The 17,914-nt window shown below is 35.4% G+C and overlaps 1 protein-coding gene across 1 annotated transcript in view; it reads left to right on the top strand.

Moving 5' to 3' along the window:
• Positions 1–17,914, top strand: part of DOCK4 (dedicator of cytokinesis 4) — a 255,555-nt gene that overhangs the window by 218,761 nt on the left and 18,880 nt on the right. The window contains exons 36-43 of the mRNA XM_074827524.1: positions 3,424–3,517; positions 6,653–6,801; positions 7,871–7,957; positions 9,592–9,696; positions 11,947–12,088; positions 12,699–12,865; positions 14,139–14,225; positions 15,923–16,099. Coding sequence (XP_074683625.1) covers positions 3,424–3,517; positions 6,653–6,801; positions 7,871–7,957; positions 9,592–9,696; positions 11,947–12,088; positions 12,699–12,865; positions 14,139–14,225; positions 15,923–16,099 — 1,008 coding nt within the window. The remainder of the gene's footprint in view (positions 1–3,423; positions 3,518–6,652; positions 6,802–7,870; positions 7,958–9,591; positions 9,697–11,946; positions 12,089–12,698; positions 12,866–14,138; positions 14,226–15,922; positions 16,100–17,914) is intronic.

The raw sequence follows: 17,914 nt of genomic DNA, 5'->3' as shown, positions 1-17,914 counted from the left end.
GAGAGATCTCTGATACTGCTTTATTCAGTTTGCAGTCTCTTCCTACTGGATAAACTTCACCATAGTATTTTCCAAGTTTAATTGTCTCTGCATTCATAGAAACAAACAAACCTTTCCTCCTTCCCCAAACCCAACAAAATTTACACGATTTCTCCTGTTTCCTTTCTTCCCCAATAACTGACACAAGTTGGTTCTTAAGACATAGAATATGGGATATCTTTGGAAGACTGAAAACTATCTATTCTCTTCCCAATAGAAGAGCCAGAAATGCTTCTCAAGACCTCTTCTTGTCATGTTATCATTACAACAAACCAACAGTGCAAATTTGTAGTATGAAAAATATTTCATTTTTGTTTACAAGATGCATTTTGGTTCTAGGCCAGTTTCCACTGACAAGTTTATTGACTTCTGTTAACCTTGGAAAGTTTCCATTTTCATGGTGAATGTTTTGGAAAGCTATATTTTTAGCAAGGGAAAAAAACAGAATAAGCTGACTTGTAATTCTCCATTTTTGACGTCAGTGCAACAATTTGGTATCACTTCTAAGTAGCAGTTATACATAGGAGAATAAAAGACTTCTTCAGTAGGAAAATAGTGCTCTCTAAATAGGGATGATGTTTACTACGTAGCCGTAGAGCAGCTGGCTTTCTGTTGGAAAATTTGGCATGATCTGAATTCTGTAAAGTACCTGGATTATTTTCATCCTATCACTAAGGAGTTTTTAAACTATTATTAGCAAACCATCCAAGATCTGCACAAAAAGAAAATTCAAATATTTAAAAACCCCCAAACACTGTAATATTTTTTAATGGGATTTTCAATGACTTGTACAGGCTAGGGCAGATTTCATACCCTAATAATTTTCAGACAAATTTTAATACTATTTGCGCACCAGAGAAACAACAACTGCTAAATTTTGAAAAGGAAATTTCAATTACAAAAGTAGCACACAAATTTTAAGACATTTGCTTGCTCATATGATGGATTAACTGATTGTAATCTGAAGATGCTTCATGCAATGAGTATTCAGAGGAATGTATAATGTTAAAATTATTTGAAGTCCAGAGGAGGAAGCAATATTTCATTTTTCACCACTGCTTCAAAAGTATTCTGACTTCCAAAGGTAAGAGGACTGGTTGACATGAAAAGAGAATTTTTACATTGTTTTGTCATAGAGGTATATGCTGTTCTTCTAGAAAATAGAATTGTCCAAGTTAACCAAGTTATCAAATTAACTGGAATGATGCCACATCATGAAATAGGCTGGAGGTGTATGCATCACCAGCAGTAACTTAAATGAGAGAAGGTAGGAACTTTTTTCTTTCTATCCCCACCCTCTGGATCATCTGGAGTAGGTTTCACATTAGTAATGCTTGTTTGGAAAAGCTGATTTAAGACGTGTCTAATGGAGTTAGTTCCTTACGCATAAGAATCATCTAAATCCCATTTGAAAGTTGAATTTCTAATGAAAGAACTTGGTCATCACAGAGCTGTATAAAAGCATTGAAAGTATATTGAATAACTTTTGGCAGCTCACTGAGGAGTTTTTCTCAGGCACCTCTGGTCCTCATTGGATATTTGATTGATTTGATATTTAATTGATACTTCAGATTCTATTAATCTAAAATTATATCTTCTTTTTAGAAAGAGGACATTTTCCTGTGATGGTCTATGTTGGCATATGACATCATGGCGTTTAAGTAGAACATGTCCACATTACCTGTTTTAATGTTGTTTTCAAGCTGTTTTTTCTTAAGAAAAAAAGTCTTTATTACTTAGGGAAGTCTACTTTTTACATCATGTCCTCTTTTGAAGACTACATCTGTTATATTTTATATCTTGAAATAGTTTGTTGAAAGATCACACAACGCCTTTATTAGCATGATGTATTTCATGAGCTGTGACTGCGTTGTCTTGCTGTGGTCTGCCTTAAAGACCAACTGGACATTGTCAGAGCTGAGCTTCAGAGAAAAACCAGTTGATTTGTATAGCTTAGACTTGTGACAAGTACTGGAGCATTTAGTGCCATGGGGTAAGAGCCAAGAAGTCTAGTACTGCAGTTCAGTGTCATATTTTGTTTAATCCTAATGCTTTATTGCTAGCAATTCTGTATTGTAGGTTGTGCTTTTTTTCAGACAGGTAAATATGAACATACAAGCAGATCCTTCTAAAGAGAAGCATCTGTTCTGATCTACACCTTGTGGAAGGAAAAGAGAAGTCAGAAGTCTTTGGATTATAAAGGCAGATGGTGGTCTAAAGGGGGTATATCATTATAGAGCTAATGATATGTAATAATTTTCCCAAGTCAGTTAAAAAAAATACTTTCTCCATAAAGTTTTTATTTTGGTATTTAGATAATGTTCCTCCCACCTTTCTCTTTAATAATAACTCAATTTAGGAAACAGTGGCACAAAATGAGAATACTGTACAACAGGGGAAAAATTTTGGTCACTTGTTTAGAGTTCAAAATAGTAGGTGATTCGAATAATAGAACAGAAATTGTTAAGTGGTAATGAGGACCAGTACTAGATTCTTCTATCCTATAAATTTTTATTAACCAAAGCAGATTATCCTGAACGTTAAGTATGGCTAGCTGGGGGACTGTAGCTGCATGTCCATAGTGAGTATGGCAAATAACTTCTTCATGCTTTGTTTTAGGCTTGTAAATGAATAATGAATGTTTTGAATTAAGAGTTTTGATGTTGCATTCCATATTTTCTCCATGTAACAACAAATAGCAGTTACATGTCCAGAAATCTTTACCCACCTCTAGAAATTTTGTCCTGGATATCACTTTAGAGTGCAACTTTGAATATTTCAATCATGCAATGCAATATTTATGCATCAGTTACCAGTTCCCAACATCAGTTAGGGCTGAAGAAATCATATTTTTCATTCAGGATTATGTTGTTTACAATATAGAACAGTTCTTCATAATGGTACCAAAGTCTTTCTGGCATTGTACTATGACAGAAGGAAGAGTAGACGTACTAGGCAGTAGGTATTTTGTTAAAATATGAATACAGAAGTCAGAGTGCTGTCAATACTTCAAAATCAACATACAGTTTTCAGCAAGATATTAAATGGCCTAAGTAAGGATATATGGATGCACTTTTTGAATGGATTATATTTATGAAGAAAGAACAGTCAGATTTTGGTTCTATCAGGGCCTTTCTGTTATGTGCTATGAGAATTTAAAAGAAAACATTCAGGAGCATGTTGACTTGTCTACTGAAAATCTCCTATTCTATTTACTATTTCTTACTGTATTACTGCAGTTCTGTGTAATGACTTTGTACATGTGAAACTTTGAAATACATGCATTTATTTCTAGACCATTATGTTTGAAGTCTTTTTGTGTGTAACCGCTATCATATGTTTATTAACTACTACATTTCATTACAAAATTCAATTTTATTGCAGAATTTTTACAAGACTGAACTGAACAAGGAAGAGATGTATATTCGCTATATTCATAAGCTGTATGACCTACATCTGAAAGCACAAAACTTTACAGGTAATTGAGTACAAACTAGAAAAAGATATTTAGGACCGGTCCATGATTTGCAGCCTTTTGCAAACCTGTAAGCTGTGTCTTCGGTGCAGAACATACAGAGCCAGACAACAGCTGAGTTTCCTTGTCCAATTAATCTCTCTCTCAAAATAGGGATTTTTTTCAGCCCCACAACTCTACTACTTGCTGTGCCTTGTTGAATGTAAATTACTGTTATTGATATGCATTAGCAATAAATGTGTGATACTGTCATTCTTCACCCAAGAATAGTAAAGTTTAGAGGAAGTTTTTATGAGTATATACTATATACTATTTTGTAATGCTGCTGTAATGCCTGTATACTTTTTTGTAATGCTGCTGGTTAGCTGTTTGGTGTGGTGTTTCTACACAGCTGTGTTTCAGAACCTAACTTTTAGGTTAAAAAAAGAAAGGAAAGGAAGACCCATATTACTTGCTAATGAAGAGACAGAGACCCTGAAACCTGTAACAAGTATAGCACTTTGCTGATGTCTTTGTGAATCTTCACATACCACATCTGCAGTTCTATTGTCCAGGATTTCTCAATTTTAATTTAGTGCCATGGCTGGCCATTATCTTTTAAATGAAGAAATAAGAATGTAATGTGCATGGATGTTGTTTATACAACACAAAATGCACTTGATTTGGGTAACTAGATGCTATCAATAGTTGCTGGAGGAGATAAAATCAGTATCTCTATAAATTAAAGAACCTTTAATTGCCAGAATATTTAACTGACCTTATAATACCTCTGTCTTCCCCACTGTTTGCAATTGCAACTGCACGTGCTCTGAATCTCTACAGAATTTTTTCCTTCTTAAAAATCAGATTAGTTGGCTGGTGGTCACTAGTAAATAGGCTACAGGTACCTACTGCCACAGCAAATTTCCTTATGCTTTCCTGCTATCCATAGGAAAGGTCCTTCGCTTGGAATTTCCACAGTCCCTTTGCAGTTCATGGGTTTAAAGTGTAGAGTAGATAGCAGGACATATTAAGGAGAGATTTTAATTTCCTCATGTGACCAGGCAGTAGTGAGTCACAAGAGAGTTTCGATTATCAAGCAGTATCTTTGCCACAGCTGGCTTTTGTGCCAAACTATTAATTTCCTGATTTTACGTAACAGACCTTGGTAATTCTTTAAGCAATGTTGAATTCCCTTTACACATTGGCTGCTAATATGTGTCCAGTTTACTTTCAGCAGTGATAGGAACCTAATTTTTTTTAATTGTTTTGCCATCCGTTCTAAATTTAAGCAGTGTTTTGCTCAAAATTTACTTCCAGGGCTTTGCTGTATTTCCTGTGTATTTGTTATTAACATGTGTGATTTTTGCATTCTTTGTCATGGTAGATTCCATGACTCTGATTTTTTTTTTGCCATGAGAGCCTTAAGGAGGGATAGTCTCACACCCATGGCATTTGGATAGAGACAGTCTTTCCAGTAGAGAACAGACTTACGTAGTCCATTGCTTTGCCTTATCGATCAGTGACAACACACAGGCCTTTTGTAAATCAGTTGATCTAAAGTACACAGGAGTAGGGAAAGAAGTTTGCTACTTCAGTGGCATTCTTACATGTTGCACCATTAGTTCGCTAACTGCATAGTTTCATTCTAGGGATGAATCCAGCTTGCCTTTAAAATAATTTTTCTCTCCTTTCATAGTATGATTTACAGGACTGTCTCTAATAATACTCTGTAAAAAAAAGTCCTTTTTATTATAAAATGTAGCTTCAAGTCTTCCTTTACCCAGCACTCAGTTACAGCTATAAATATAACTCTCTTAAGGCTGAAACACATAAATGCACTGATTCCTCTTGTGTCCCCTCAGTCACCTGAGAAGTGTAATGAGATTGTCTTTGTATCATTTCATCTTAGAAATGTTTAGTTTTTTCAGTCTTTCCTGTATAAATTGAATTTCCCACATTGTGAATAACCCTGTTTATCTCTCCTTACTGTTTTGGTGCACAGCCAATAGTTACAGATCTCTCCCAAAGGTACCAATATGTTATTTGTTGTGCTTCCACTGCCAGACATAGGATGCTGGGTAGAGGGACCCTTCAGACCTTTTGTCCAGTGTGGCCATTCTTATTTTAGAAACCTTCTATATACATTTATGGTAACTTACGATATAAGGAAGAAGTTCTTCACTGTGAGGGTAGGAAGGCACTGGAACAGGTTGCCCAGAGAAGTTGTAGGTGCCCATCCCTGGAAGTGTTCAAGGCCAGGTTGGGCAGGGCTTTGAGCAACCTGATCTAGTGGAAGGTGTCCCTGCCCATGAATAATACATATGCACAGTTAGCCAAATTGAATTGTCATAACTAGTAGTGATTCTGATGTTTTGTAATTAGCCAAAGTCTGACTTTGCAATAAAGAGATTAGTTTAATACTAGTTGCAGTGTACTGTTTCTGAGGAATTCTTTAAATCAAAGTAAAAGTAACAATAATAATTTTGATATTCCCAGGTAATTTCTACCAACCATTATCTAAAGATTACTACCCTGATCTGAAGATTCCTTCCAAACCTAAAGATAAATAAATTCTATAAAATGAAAAAAAATATTTCCTGTGTGCACTTCTAAATTATTTGTTATGATAGTGTCAAGACTAATCTATGAGGGATTCATTTCTATGGAGAGAAAGAATGGAGTCTTTTAAGCACGTCTGCCTCTCCATTCCCTCCCAGCCTTGATCTCTTTTGGACTGTGTCCACAGTCCTGTCTGTCTTCTTTCCTCTTTCTTTACTGACGTTCCTCATCCTCCAGTCCTTGTTCCATTGTTCAGAAAGCAAAGCCATTGAGAGTTTCGGGAAGACTAGGGCTAAGCAGGATATTGTTTCTTAATTTCTCTGTCCTCTTTGTATTGTCAGACTCCAGGAAAACTGTCCCAGCTACTCCACTTGAAATAGCGTGTGAAAACTGTAAGCTGAATTTAATGTAGCTGTAGATAGTAACTGTCCAAAACCAGCACTACGTTATACTTGAAATAAAGTCTTATACTTGAAATAAATCAGTTACCTGTTAAAAAGGTGCATCTCATCAGGAGCATTCACATTTCTGTGTACTTTGTTTGGCTGTTTTATTGGTTTGTTGTTCATAAGTACAATGCTATAATTTGTCTTGTAGAGGCTGCCTACACACTCCTGCTGTATGATGAGCTGTTGGAATGGTCTGATCGGCCACTGAGAGAATTTCTCAACTACCCCATGCAAACAGAGTGGCAACGTAAAGAGTGTCTCCATCTGACCATCATTCAAAACTTTGATAGGGGAAAGGTAAAATAGCCCTATTTTACTGAGTGGATCTGTAAAAGATAGTTTATTCATTTTAAAACATTACTTCCAGGGTTGCAGTGTTTTCTCATATAGAGGGGAAGTGTTTGTCATTGCCTGATTAAGCAGTTACTTAGTGACATAGTAGGTTTCTTCTAATCTTGTGTTTGTATCCTAGAAATCCCACACTTACATGTGAGAATAATTTGCACTTGTGTAGCAATTTGCTTTGTAACTGTTAAAGCACTTTATAAAACATAGTATAATTTCTCCCCATTTTAAAGATGGTGAAAATGAGCCATATGAAGGTGATGAAATTCATTTAATGACCAAGAGAGGAAAAAAATTCAGGGATCTGGATTATAAGAACTATGTTTATACCTTCTAAATCATCTTGTATCTTTTAGAATAGCAATTGCAGAATCTCTGAAAAGGAATGGATTTAGGCATCACAGTTCATTGTCATCACTGAGAATGCTTATTCTGAATTAAGCAAGAGTAATTATCCTGTAGTCTAAATTTCATATATACTTTGTGTGATAATTTGTTTTACTGATAACAAGCAATGCATTGCAATTTTGTGTAGCTAGTGTAATATCCATGTAAGCCTAGTAAATGTAATCAAACTGATGTTGATCATCATTTTTTTCAAAAAATTCTGTAATGAGCTTATGGAATTTAACTTATATGGTGCAATAAAATATTTTCCAATGTACAAAGAAAGGAGGATATATTAAGAATACAGTTTTAAAATGTAAAAATCATACTGAGTTGAATTGATCGCATATGTAGTATCAAAAGAGATGTCTTATCACTCTTTCAGTAACTTATATCTTGTGCAGTGATAGTCCTGTAAGAATCATTTATTAAATAAGTCTCTAAATATATTTTCAATTCCCCAAAGAATACATCAGTATTACTCAGCAGCTATCAGTATGTCTAGTGGTCAATATGTTCAAGTATTGTCAGTTACTGGAAGTATGACTTGGTATAGAAAGAACAGACCACTTATAAATCATGAATTGTCAAACAGTTGCTTTGAAATTACTGAACGTCTTTTACTTGCTTGCAGTGTTGGGAAAATGGCATTATCTTATGCAGGAAAATTGCAGAACAGTATGAGAGCTACTACGACTACAGAAACCTCAGCAAGATGAGGGTAATGTACCTGAGTACTTTTCATCAATCAGAGATCCAAAAGCTTTTTAGTTACTTAGAAAATTAAATTTGCCATGGGATGGTCCTTAGGTTTGGTTTGCAAACTTTATTTTTTATCCTGTGGTTTTTTTCTACAATAAAGGTTATAAAAAGGAGTGTGAGCTTTTTGAAGAAAAATGGCAAAATAAATGATCTTGCAATGTTTGTACCTTTACAGCACCCCTTTTGTGTGCATGCTTATGCAGAAAAATTAAGTTACAAATTCACTTTCATTTGTTTCCTATGGTTTATCCAGGGAATGTGCTCTATGCAGTCCTTCGCTAGGAGCAGGAACGTATCTTTGCAGTTGTAATTGCGAGCAAACAGCTTGCAACAAGCAATGTACACCTTTGCAATGTTTTTATTTACTGCTTAAAAATATGGTCTGTTTAATGTCATATAGCCAAAATGAATCTTCCCTGGCACAGTCTTCCTGCTTTCTCTCTCGTTTTTCTTAGAACTCTAAGCACTGTTTCTTTCTTCATTCGTTCTGATACTGTATTTTACAGATTATTCAGTCTTCCCTTTTCTTGTCTGCTTCTGATGGATTCATATTACAGCTTCGTTTTTAAATTTTCTGTACATGTAGGATACTCGCTGTTAGGACTGACTGAAGTATACTTAATCCAGAGCTGCTTAACAGCATTATGCAAAATTCTCACCACAGAGCTATGTGGCAGTATTCCCTGTGATCTGCTTATCCCACATATCTTTAGATATCCCAATAGCAGAATCCTATAAGCAAAAGCAAGCTGACTATCATCATGTCATTAAAGTAATTAGTTTATGCATGTTTAATTAATTGTACTTAATGTGTTTTGTATTTGAGTTGGGAAATATCCTATATCTGCACCACCTATGTTAATCCAAAAATGGAGGTGCAGGGATTTCCCACAGCAATATAACTAGGCAGCCATTGGTATCATACACACATTAAATAGCTGTCTGCATTACCTAAAATAGAGCTAATACTGGGTTTTTTTCACAGTATTAAAAACTTAAGAACAGAGAATGCTTTGCTGAAATATCATCAGAAAAAGGGGACTCTTACATTAAGATCACTTTGTGTCAGTGTTTTCAATGAAATAAAGGCAGGATGTATTGATCAAAGATTATGTTAATTGCTATTGTGAGATTTTTACAGAAACTCATATTTGATGCTTAAATAATTGGAATCTGGTATCATTTGGACGCAACTCTCTTGAATATGGAAATTGGACTTTGCTGACTAAACTGACCACATTACTGCCATGTGTTTGGATGATTAGCAGATTACTTGGTCCTATGTTTCAAACTGCATTTCTATTACTTCCATTTTTCATTAAAGATCTATGCATGTTGTCATTAATCTAATATTTTACCCCTTTAATATATTTAAAAGCATTTTTTTTAATTCTTGGAAACTCTCAGGTCATTAAGAGGTATAATTATTTAATCTGATGCATTCAGAGACTTCTGGATGTCCTTATTGTTTGCCCAGGGATGCACTGCAATTCCAGTACTCCAGAGCAATGTGCTGAAAGACCCTCCCTTTTGTGTAAAAGGTAAAAATATGTTTTCAAAAAAGACTAACTATTTCTTACCAATCTCACCCAGATGATGGAAGCATCTTTGTATGATAAAATCATGGATCAACAGCGTTTGGAGCCAGAATTTTTCAGAGTTGGATTCTATGGGAAAAAGTTCCCATTCTTCTTGAGAGTAAGTAAATTAAAAATGAACAGAATGGAGTGATTCTGGAATTCATGCTGTCACTTCCTCTATGTGAGAATTTGATCATACCATATACAAGTTCTTATCCTGTGAGAAACAGGGAATTCTTTGTGATAATTAATGAAATACCCTCATGTTTTCAGGGTTAAGAGAAGATCCTTTCTGGAAGCCTACCATTTGTTTTTCCATTAGAGTCCCACATAAACGTAACATTCATGTTTATGTTGGAAACCATGCACCTTACTGTTCCACAGACCAACATCTTCTTTTCAGTGTAGTTTGTTCCCTTTATTCTGTTCTGTTTCTGCTGGTGGCTGCTCAGAAGGCGGCTGTCAGGCAAGGTATCCCTTGGCAGTGGGACAATCAGTAATATAGCATTTAAGTAATTACATTTCCGAGTTCCATTTTTTTGGAGATGACTTAAAAATTCAGCATGCTGGGTTTCATTGATTATCAATGTACTAAAGCTACAAGATACATAAAGTTACTCTTGAACATTAATCTTTGATTTGGAAGTTACTGAAGTGTCCTTGCAAATGCTAGTCGTGTTTACCCTGTTCCCCTCTTCCACAGTCTGCAGTGCTTTAGCTGCACTGACTGTCACCCTGGGAAGAGAACAGAATCCATCTTATTCATGGAGCCGCTGCAATCGTAATCCAATCCTCTTCCTATGGTAATTCAAATAAGTGACGAAGGAACCTCCTCTGTATGGTGGAGGCCTAAAAAGCCTAATTTTTCTTTGTCTATGGTAAATAGCGCATGAAACTCTCCCCTTCAAAATCAGTGCACAGAAAGAGTCTGATGGGCACATAGTTTTTGATATTACCTAGTAGTCCTCTGAATATAACATCTGTATAGACAAATTTGGAAATGTTAATCGGAAATAATTTAATTTTTAAATTACTAAAAATCCATCAACTGCTGAAGTAAAGAGTACTGGGGAAAGTTGTGCAATAGTGCAGTACTTTCAGACCTGTAAGTCTTTCACTGCTTATGCATCTGCCCAGGAAGTATCTATGCATTTTGCAAGTTAAATGTACATAGCACAGATCTGTGCTTGCAGCATCAACAAGGAACACCTCAAAACTTACTGCATTTGATTTAATTTTTTTTTATGGCAAAGCAGTTTGTAACTCTTTTAAACAGCCTGGCTGTGTTTGCTATATAGAAGGAATAAAGAATAAAGCTTCAGAATAAAGCTTTCACGTTTTAATTTGTACTTGCACAATAACAGTATTGCAGTTGGTTTCTTGTAGCAATTTTCATGAAAGTCCAGGCTCTCAGAATTTAATGCTTCCTATACTGTAAGGTACTGTAAGGACAACTGTTTCTATCTAAACCTGTTTCAAGAGGAACACATTAGTAATGGCTTTTTAGAATTTTCTAATGTATGTTTTAAAATTAAATTCATTTAACAGTGTTTTTAGAAAAATGGTTAAGATATTTCCATATTTCAAACATGTGTGCAAACAGAATCAAACCAAAAAGTGCTGTCCACAGCTACAGGAAGCTCTCAGCACCACCACAGTCAGTGACTAGTTCCAATGGGTACTCCAAATCCGGGCATCTCATGTTTAATGTAGGTTGTGTGTTCTATCTGTATTCGTGTTGCACAATCTCAGGAAAATAATGGTGCAACTTCATAGTGGGCATCCAGGTAAAAGAAATTGTGTTGGAGCCAGGAGTATATTACAAAAACTGGACAATTTAATTTACCAGGCGGATAATTGTTAAATATTTAAAGGATAAGGCAAATTGAATGCATCCTATCATTTTCTTATGCATTGTTTTTCTTCAGAATTGTGTAACTTCAGAGAAAGTTTCCTAGTTCTTCATGGAAAGGACTTTCAGCCCATTTCATTGTCTTAACTGTCTATTGCATTATGTTTTTGTTACATATTTTATGCAATCTGATATGTTATGTTAGTTACATACTTGAATCCAATAAGAACAATTTCTCCCTTCAGATTTTTATTACAGCCTTAAGTATAATAATTCAATTTTTCCAGACTTTTGAATAAAACATACTTTATATGGTAAAATTTCCTTCTTCTAAGTACCTGTTCTTTCTAGATTTCTTATTTTCATTCTTGCCTTTTGTTTCTTATTTTTTTCTTCTTAAAAGGATGTAAAAATTGCCCAGAAAGTCTATATTTCAGAGTGCGTGTTTGGATCTATCTAATGATACCTAATTATTTTCACATAACTTGCTCTTGTTTTTTTTCTTATTCTGCTCAGAATAAGGAATTTGTTTGCCGAGGACATGACTATGAAAGGCTGGAAGCCTTCCAGCAGCGAATGTTGAATGAGTTCCCACATGCCATTGCTATGCAACATGCTAATCAGCCAGATGAGACCATCTTTCAGGCAGAAGCACAGTGTATCCACATAATCACAAACCCATACACTGCAGTTACGTCTTTCATGCTTTTAAAAAATGTAGGTACATCTATAGCCAATTTCAGTCACAATGTGCCTCCACTGAAATAAATGGTAGGTGAGAATTCCTCTGCAATTTGACCCAGCTGCTCTATTATGTTCCGATTTTTTTTGTGTAATTGTTGGTTTTATTTAAAAAATCCTTCACAGGTTATTAAGATTCTTACTTTAGCCAAAAATACTTATAGAACTATCACTGCTGTGATAATGGTGTATCAGTTCCAGTTACAGTAATTCAAGTTCTTACAATACAACATAACGTTAGCATGACATGACATATTGTGTGTAAGAATATATTTAATTGAATCCCTTTACTCCATGTAGTATTCCATGTAAGTAGTTCTATTTCAAAAATAAATATGAAATTTTTAGCAAAAAAAAAATCACAAACCATCAAAAAATCTCTCTGGTTCCTTTCCCAAGCCCTTAATAATCTAGAAACATGTCATGATACACACTTTTTAAAGAGGTTTTCTTCTGTGGTGCTTCAGGAGTCAATATGCTTTGCTAATTTGGATGAAGTGGGATAGCCTTAACTCTTTTACATATAGATTTGCAGATTTATGCAGTGACGCCAATTCCAGAAAACCAGGAAGTCCTACAGAGAGACGGCATTCCAGATAACATCAAGAGCTTTTACAAAGTAAATCATATCTGGCGATTCCGATATGACAGGCCTTTTCACAAAGGGACCAAGGACAAGGAAAATGAATTCAAGGTAAAGTACCATGCCCTTTCCTGAACTACTGGACCTATGGATTTATTTGTAACATCAGTGATAGGTGTGTTATTCAACCGAGAATGGTATATGTCTACAGGTGTGTTATTCAACCGAGCGTGGTATAACAAATTCTCTAGAGGAGATGGTAGCTCAGGTTTGACTATTTCACTTCTCATTTTAATTAAAATAGTATGAAAAATATGTGGGAGGTGGGAAGGTCATCTTGTATGGGAATAGGAAAGAAAAAAATACCCTTTTTTATTTTTTTGCATCAGTGATGCACAGAAGGCAGAACTGGAGACAGCAGAGCAGCCTCCAGAGAAGTTTATAAGGCAGATGGGAAAACGTTGTTAAGTAGGTAATATGGGGTATGGATAGAATTACCAAAAGTTATTTCTCCCTACAGCAAGGGAGAGACAGTTTTGACTAAACTGCAGCGTAATGTTCTGTTCCTGTGATATCAAGATAAAAAACTACCTCTGAACTTAGAGATTGTCTCAGGAAAGAGCAATAGTTCCTTCCCTAATATGTAAATAACTTCTCTTCCTCCTAATATAAATGTCACACTGAAAATTCATCTTACATTCTTCTGGTGTAATTTTAATTCTGACCCACTAGAAACATCCTGATGCAGAATATATTCTGGTATTCAGACACAAAAAGAGAATTACCCCATAATAATTTTGTTACAAAGTTAGAAGAAAGAACTGTAAGGGTAATAAATTAGTTAAATTAAGTCACTGTTGTCCTCCAATTAAAGCTTAGGGCTTTATCTTAATTGTACAGGTTATATATATTTTGTGTAAGCACTATCCTGTGTGTTGATTTATCATTTTACAAACCTCTTGCACAAAGTGTTTAACAGTAGTACATTTGAGTATCTCAAATAGGACTTCACAGAGGAAAGCTGGTCACTCTGTATGATCTGTAAATTGTTCTGCTTCTGAACTCTCCCTCTTCTCAGATGTTATCTCAGAAAGGAAATCTTAAAATGCTAATTTAGTTGTGAGTGACTTTTGGCGATTAGGGGACAACATATAGAATAATACCATGTTTCAGAGTGAAGAATCAGCAGAAATTACTGCTTAGTAGTAGGTCCTAGAAAGTCAGGAGAAAAGTGAATGTCACAGGCTTATTGGATAGACATTTCAGTAGAAATCTTGATGTCAATACTCTTTTATTTAAATGAAGGTATTCATAATCATTAAGGGAATCATTAAGAAAAATACAGAGGCAAATTAGGGAAATAAATTGGTTTTGTATATTGTAGAGTCTGTGGGTGGAGAGAACCACACTGATCTTGGTGCAGAGTTTACCTGGAATATCTCGTTGGTTTGAAGTGGAAAAACGTGAAGTAGTGAGTATGAGACTGATGGCAACACATATTGTGGGTTGGTTTACTTCCTTAATCATATGTTATTTGATGAACTACTTTAAGATTTATTACCTATATCTAATTTCTTTGAGCAGGTTTTCAAGCTGGCTACAACAAAATTATTTACAGAGTATTTTGAGTTGTCTGGTTTCTCTTATCTTGAAAAGTATTATTAAGAACCACCCTTATGATTCATTTAAACAGTTGAGGAAAAAAGAAGTTGAGAACAACAATGGGCAGCCAAAGGCAACATTTTGTCAGCAAATTACCTTCTTAAAACTCAGCATGATGTAACATTTAATACTTAGAATATCTATAGGTTAACATATCTTTCAGTATTCTTGAAAAGTAAACATTCTCCAAGTTCCTGTACTATAATAAATGCCATGTGGGTGTGTCTCTGCATCTGCCTAGAGCTCCATTGAAGTTCCCAGTTCTCAGCATGGGCAGGGAAGCATGCCTACGCAGAACCTGTAGGAATGGAGTCTAATGTAGCAATCTGTTACTGACACATTGTAATTTCTTCTCCTTCCTTCTTGTTATATTTCTTAAAAAAATCCTTAAATACATTTCAGATGTATTCAGAGGAGTGTTCCTCATATAAAGATCTCTATATATTACTGGTCGATTGTTGAGCCCAGGAGTATAACTACTTCCTTCCTGTCAAAGATACTCTTACCATAGTCCCATTAAATATAGGCATTCCATTGTACAGCTGATTTTCTCTAAAACTCTATTGTGTTTTGCTTTTATAATAGCAACAAAATGTCATTTGTTCACCATCCTGATATCCTCCTGTAGAAAACCAAAAATGGAATTTAGTAAAAGTCAAAAAATTGTGTGTGACATGAGAAATTTTGTTAGTTGACTCCTACTGAGTCCTTACTAGGTTAATATGACCCCTAATATGAAGATCCTCAGTTTACTATCATGTTACCATTATAGTCACCATTTCCAAAAGTTAACTGTAATGATTTTTCCTGGGCATGTACAGATCATGACTCAGATTTGTGCTTGTATGTTTTGGTAAAGTATAGCAACTGCAGGCCTGTACTCTTCCCATCACTTAGCTTTTTGCTTTTCCTGCAGTTCATGCTACCTGTGAGAAAAGCTTTCTCACCCTCTAAAGAGGATGGGCACATCCCACTCAAGGACTGCCCTTGACTATAACTTGATTATCATCTTACCTCAAAGCTTACATTCAAATTTCTCATCCATAATGTCTAGTTGTTGACTTCACTTTGGGTGGGGGAACTAGCTCGCCCATACTTAAGCTCTTCTCTGTGCCCTTAAGCATGGTGAATCTCTCTCTGACCTCAAGCCCAATTTAGGTAAAGTTACCAAGGACAGTTTAGCCCTGAATTCCAAGAGTTCCACCACAGGCTGAAGTGTGTGAGTGTTTTTCAGCAAGGGCCGAGTAATCTCTCAAGCTCAGATAATGAATCTACAAGAGAGGGACAGTTGTCTGTTTTGGTTCTTGATTACATGATAAAATTTATTGTCTCTGTGCTTAGACTGTACACTCAGAGAGTGTAGCCTAGGTGAGAAGAACTTTTTCTGCCCCAATACTCTAGAACATAGAATAACATTCTTTTAAGAAATCAAAAATTACATTTAATATATTTCATCTTTCACCTGAAGATTAAGTATGTTTCCAATGTTCCTCACTCCTCTTTCAGGTGGAAATGAGTCCCCTTGAGAATGCCACTGAAGTCTTAGAAAATAAGAACCAGCAGCTAAGAACACTGATTAGTCAGTGTCAAACTCGACAGATGCAAAATATTAACCCTCTCACAATGTGTCTAAATGGGGTCATTGATGCAGCAGTTAATGGTGGAGTTGCTAGATACCAAGAGGTAAGCAATTTATTTTCTGTTTATTAAAAATCTGTCATACTGATTCGTTTCTCTGTACAGATGCAGCTCCTGTGTGTGAATTGAGGACAAAAAGTACTATATCAATAATAGTTTTAATTATACTTATATTGCAGTTTTGGGTGAGATGATGTTAAATATGTATAGCTTTATTGAAACAACTGTTTTGCTTACTCTAGTGATGAGTTGATTCACAATTACCTTGCATTCTTTAGTGGTTTGTTTGGGGATTTTTAATGAAATAGTTAATTGTAACTACATTATAATAATATATTCCCTCCCCCTTGCCCTTCTAGGTCAGGAGCTACTTCTGGCCAACCAGCAAATTTACTTCTGTGTGCTGACATTCTAATTTTAAGAGAGAGAGAGAGAGAGATGTATACATACAAATTTCTTACGTGTACCTATGTAATACATATGTATACAGACAAAATTCTTAACAAGAAATTTTTTTATATTTATATAAAATGCTTAACAAGAAATTTATTATCTTGAAGGATCATATTTCTCTAGATCCTTCTTTCTCTTCTCCAAGTTTTTAAGGAAAGCTATTTTCTGGAAAAATCTAGTAAGAAATTATACATATAATTAAGAAATGTCTAACAGTGGATTTGTTCCCAAAAGTTGTTCCTCATTATTTGGATCTCCGAATCACCTTAGGAGAACCTTAAATGTTTGGGATGTTGTATTTCCACAAAGTTCTGTGGAAATTTGAAACCACGGTGAAAAGAAGGAATTTTTTTTCAGTCCAGCTTGATCTTCCTCTCTCTCTTAATACTCTTATGAAATACTTGAGTCTTCTGGTTGTTCCTTTTCCTTTGAAAATGTCAAGTTGAATAACATTCTGCCCACTTGTCTCAAAGGCTGCAAGATTCGGTCTTCATTCAACAGTGTTAAATTTGATAAAACTGCATCTAAATCAAACTACAAGAAACTGAGTCCGCTATAGTGTTAGAATCTGTCATCCAAACTACAACATTATGAAAATTGTGAGACTAAAGCAAAGCAGTATCACATTTAATGTTTCCCAGCTGCCTTTAAACAACAACAAAACTGTTTAGCATAGCGAAGCGCCATGAAGGGAGTCCCTTGAGAAATACAGTCATGTCAGAGCTATGTCTGGTTTGAATTAGCAGTGTCAGAGCTAGCTCGGTGTCTCTGCATAGCTTTGCATTCTTCACAAGCCTATTAAAGGTTCTAGCTTGCTCCTTTCTCATTGTTATTATTAGTTGCAATTCTTGATCTCCTAGACAAGTCTTCATGTTTCGATTCCCTTCTGTCCTCTCCCTCTTGCTATGTATCTAAAATATGACTTTTCACCAATTTGGGTTGTAAACACCAAAACTGATAGCAATAGTTGTGAGATTTATTTATTTTATTTTATTGTGTCCTCATTCTCTTTGCATGTCCATTTTTCGATCTTTGTATGTCTTCCTGCTGTTTTGCCATTTCTTATCTTCTACCTTCCTTGCTTTCCTCTCTGTAAATGCTTTTCTCTACCTGTTTCACTTGCTTTTGCCTTCTGTCCTGTACAAAGCTCAAAACTCAGTCTTGGAGCATGTGGTCTTGAGGTAAGCATGACTATGTCTTTACAGATATCCTCCTTTCCTTTAGGCAACTTCCAAGCTTTAAGAAGTGTTAAGACTCAGAAAATGACATCCTTCAGCCAGCTGCTGCCTTCTTGATTCTGCCTTTCTTTTTTTTTCTCCTGTTTTCTCTCTCTAGTGTGATAAAAAGCAGTCATGTCTAATTTTTCAGCACTTTGGCCAGTATTGCAGGTGTTAAAGCTACACTTTC

This window comes from Strix aluco, chromosome 5, assembly GCF_031877795.1.
Source record: "Strix aluco isolate bStrAlu1 chromosome 5, bStrAlu1.hap1, whole genome shotgun sequence".
Lineage (NCBI taxonomy): Eukaryota > Metazoa > Chordata > Aves > Strigiformes > Strigidae > Strix > Strix aluco.
The sequence above is the reverse complement of the archived record's forward strand: the minus strand, read 5'-3'. Positions and strand labels throughout refer to the sequence as shown.